Source organism: Bison bison, unplaced genomic scaffold (assembly GCF_000754665.1).
Source record: "Bison bison bison isolate TAMUID 2011002044 unplaced genomic scaffold, Bison_UMD1.0 scf7180017864072, whole genome shotgun sequence".
NCBI lineage: Eukaryota > Metazoa > Chordata > Mammalia > Artiodactyla > Bovidae > Bison > Bison bison.
The window spans coordinates 4,799,589-4,803,224 of record NW_011494644.1 but is presented as its reverse complement, the minus strand read 5'-3'; the positions used below and the strand labels follow the sequence as shown (position 1 = coordinate 4,803,224).

Here is a 3,636-nt window from a genome sequence, read left to right as displayed (position 1 = left end):
TGGGATGAGGAAACTCAACTGTGGCCCAAGAGACACGCAGCAGATGGGAGCTCCCTCTCCTATCAAGGGGCCAGCTTTCCTCTCGGCCCAGTTAGAACTTGGTCAGAGGAGCCATCTCAGGAGGGAAGACGACTTCCCTGGGGACGAGCCCGTGCCAGGCCCAGTCATGCAAAGATGAGCCACTGGTGGGGAGCCCAGCTGTGGGGCACAGGGCCTCGGTGTCGCTGAAGGCCGTGGAAGGCTCATATTTGAAGAAAGCGAAGCTCGGCACCCTCGGGGCCCAGGGCACTCACGAGGAATACGTGCTGGTCTCATCAGCGCAGGCCCCATCCACGTTCAGCGCAATCTGCTCCCCTTTGCTGCGGCAATAGTTGGGATTCAGCGTGTCGATGGCCATCTCAAGTTCTACCTGGAGGCACCAAGCACCCCCACCAGCTATGGGGACCCCGAGGCACAGCGCTCAGGGGATGCCCCAGCCCCACCACACCCACCTCCTAACCTCAGTCTCAGGACTGACACCATCCCTCCCCGAAGGCCCCTGGACTTCAGTCCACACAAAGGCTACAGACCCACATTCCAAGAGAAGGGCCTGAGTGCTTTTTTTGGAGGGGGTTCATGTAGTTTTGCTTGCCGCCACATTACACTCCCCAAAGTCTACATTAGGTACCCACATTTAAACATCAAGAGCTTTTCTCTTTTCCTTATTTCCAACTTCCTTTCAAATGTCAGCAGAATTGGCAATGCTGGTGTAGCTTTTTACATGACAATGGGCTCAGAGCTGCAGCTGCCTGAGGACAGGCCGGTCTCCTGGTCCCTGTCACCCCAGCCCTGAGAGGCATGAGATTCCCCATTCCGGGCCCTCTTCACACTGGCCCTGCCCTGTGAACTTGAGTCCACCCCGTCCCGTGTTCTAATTCAACGCAGGCCTTACTCCTGCCTGGCCCTCTGGAGCTGCCCACCCCCTTTCTTTCTGGAAGTTTCCTTCTGCAGCTCTCAAGGCCCTGCAAGTTGCTGGATTTCTTCCTTACTCTCCAATCACTCCTCTGGGCTTCTTCAGCTCCCACTCTATCACCTCTCCCATCCCTCCTCCTCCGCCCAGGACGCCAATCCCACCTTCTGCTGCTTGGGCTTGATCTTGGCTGAGAGGTGCGGAATGTCATCATACGTCATCGAGGCTGGACGCACGGGGTACTGGGGAAGGGAACGGAGCTGTCAGTCCACCCTGCCCGGCCCTGCCCAGAGCTGGGCTCTAGGGGCGCTGGCCAAGAATCAATAGCTACTCTCCACTCCCGCCCCAGACTGGAGGCCCCCACTGGTCCTGCATCCCATCTCACTGGCTCCAGCTAGCCTCCTTCCAAAGAGCCACTTTTGCACATCCGAGGGACATGCCCGAGCATTAGGAACCCCAACAGGCCCCAGCACGCATGGCCCTACAGCCCCTAGGAACCCAGCATAATGCCATGGGAGTCAAGAGTAAGGGTCCAAAGTCTTAACTGCTCATTTACAGGCCACCCAGGTGGAGAAGGACAAGTAAAATGAGACCACAGGAAGCAAAAAGGGAAAACAAAAACTGCTCGCTGCAGAAGCAACTGCCACAAAGGATGCTGTGGCCTTCAAACCCTCTGCCCCTGCAGCCACTCCCCCTACAGGGCACCCTAAGGGCACTCAGGAAGGAGAAAACAGGGTACCCGACAGTTAAGGTGCAGAACAAAGGAGCAATTTCAAAGAGCCCAGGCTGTTCCCACTTCCCACACACAGAGAAGCTGTTTGTTTGCAAAAACTCCTATCTACCCTCTCCTCCCTTATCTCTTCAAAATAGTCCTGCAGGGCTGTCTGAGAGGCTCTCTCTGGGCTTTCCTCTTCAGTACTTCTGCTGAACCAAATATAATTCTCATTCAACTGTTAGGTTGTGCTTTTTTTTTTTTTTTCCAGTCAACAGATCTATGGGAATCGCTATCCCATTCTCTCTCCTTCTGCTGATGGGTGGTGGTGGTGGTGAGTCAGTCGCTAAGTCATGTCCAACGACCCCATGGACGGTAGCCTGCTAGGCTCCTCTATCATGGGATTCTCCAGGCAAGAATACTGGAGTGGGTTGCCATTTCCTTCACCAGGGGATCTTCCTGACTCCGGAATCAAACCCGGGTCTCCTGTGTTGCAGGCAGATTCTTTACAGGCTGCAGGCTGATGCGTGGGCTTTTCCATAAGGTTGGAAGGGAGTCGGTCTGCCAACTGACCTGCTCAGAGAGGCCTCTCTGGGCCCCCGTGCCAGCAGGTATGAAGTTACTTTGCATCACACACGAGTGTACTGCTCTCAAATCGCTTCTTTTGCTCTGAACAAAGAAGACCGTGGTAACATCCTTCCTCACAGACCCACTTTTCCTTTCTTTCTCCTGTGCTGTACGCACACGGCTGGGGGGATGGATGGATGAGTCACGGTTTGGACTCACTCTCAAAAGACTGTGGCCAACGCTGTGAAAAGCACAACAGCCTCCAGAAGGAGCCTGGCAGAGGTGTGGCACTGCGTAAAGTAAACCCTCCTTTGGAGGCCATCTGAGATCAGTTAGCTAGATTCTAGCCCAAGGAAATGGCTGTTCCCTAAAAGCTCTCTTAAATAGCAATAGAGTGACTCCTCCCCGCTTCCTGGGCTGGAGCTCAGGTCCAGAAGCAGCCTGGAGCACAATTGGTCTGGACTGGGCCTGGAGCTGGGACAGACTTGCCCATGACAGCCCGGGAGGGCCCCTGGTCTGCGAAAATCCAGGGCAGCCCTGTGACCTCCTGACCGCTGGGAAGGGTGGTGGGGAAGGGAGCGGATCTGGAATCAGACAGTCCTCACTCTGCCACTTGCTCCTCGTGTGCTCAGACAAGCTCCTTGCCTCCCAGGACCACCAGGAACAGGGAATGAGGCAAACGGAGCCAAGGCCCAGCACGGGGCCTGGCGCCCCAGGAACTGGCACCACCACCGGGCCCATCACTCTGCAGTCAGTCGAGGAAGCAGGCGAAGAAAGCCCTGAACAACAGCCCCAGCCCCCAGGGCCCAACGCTGGGTCTCTCCCCAGCACACCGGCACGTGCCAGGAGGGAGCTGCCGCCCTGTCCCAGGCCCCTTGTGTGAGTTCCTACCCTCCCTGGGCCTTTTTCTCACATGCAGCACGTGGACAAAAATACTGGGTTGGCCAAAAAGTTCGTTTGGGTTTTTCCATAAGACTTTATGGGGAAAACCTGAACTAATTTTTTGACCAACCCAATACTTAATAATCTTATTGCTGGGAATATAAATTTCCTCAAAATATTAAACATAGCTTTCACAGGTTCCAGCAATTTCAAAACAAATGAAAACCTCTCCACACAAACACCTGGGACAGGAATGTTCATAGCAGCATTATGCATGATAGCCAAAACATGACAACAACCCAGATGCGCATCAGCTGATGCACGGAGAAATAAAACGTGGTATACATGTCCATACAATGGGGGATGTTCATCCATAAAAAGAAATGAGGTACTCATACACATTCTAACAAGAGAGAATCTTGAAAATATCTCGCTAAACAAAGGAGCCAGGCACAAAGGTCACGTATTACATGACTCCATCTATATGAAATGTCCAGAAAAGGCAAATCTATAGACAGAAAATAGG

The 3,636-nt window shown here is 53.8% G+C and overlaps 1 protein-coding gene across 5 annotated transcripts in view; it reads right to left on the bottom strand.

The window, feature by feature from the left end:
• POLR3E (polymerase (RNA) III (DNA directed) polypeptide E (80kD)) overlaps positions 1-3,636 on the bottom strand; it is a 33,494-nt gene that overhangs the window by 19,805 nt on the left and 10,053 nt on the right. For 3 of the 5 annotated variants that reach the window (XM_010837184.1, XM_010837185.1, XM_010837183.1), the window contains 2 exons: positions 1,114-1,191; positions 294-409 (listed from right to left, as the gene is read on the bottom strand). In XM_010837184.1, the coding sequence (XP_010835486.1) occupies positions 294-409; positions 1,114-1,191 (194 nt within the window). Of the gene's footprint in view, positions 1-293; positions 436-1,113; positions 1,192-3,636 lie in introns of those variants that run through there. The other 2 variants (XM_010837186.1, XM_010837187.1) reach the window with 2 other exon arrangements.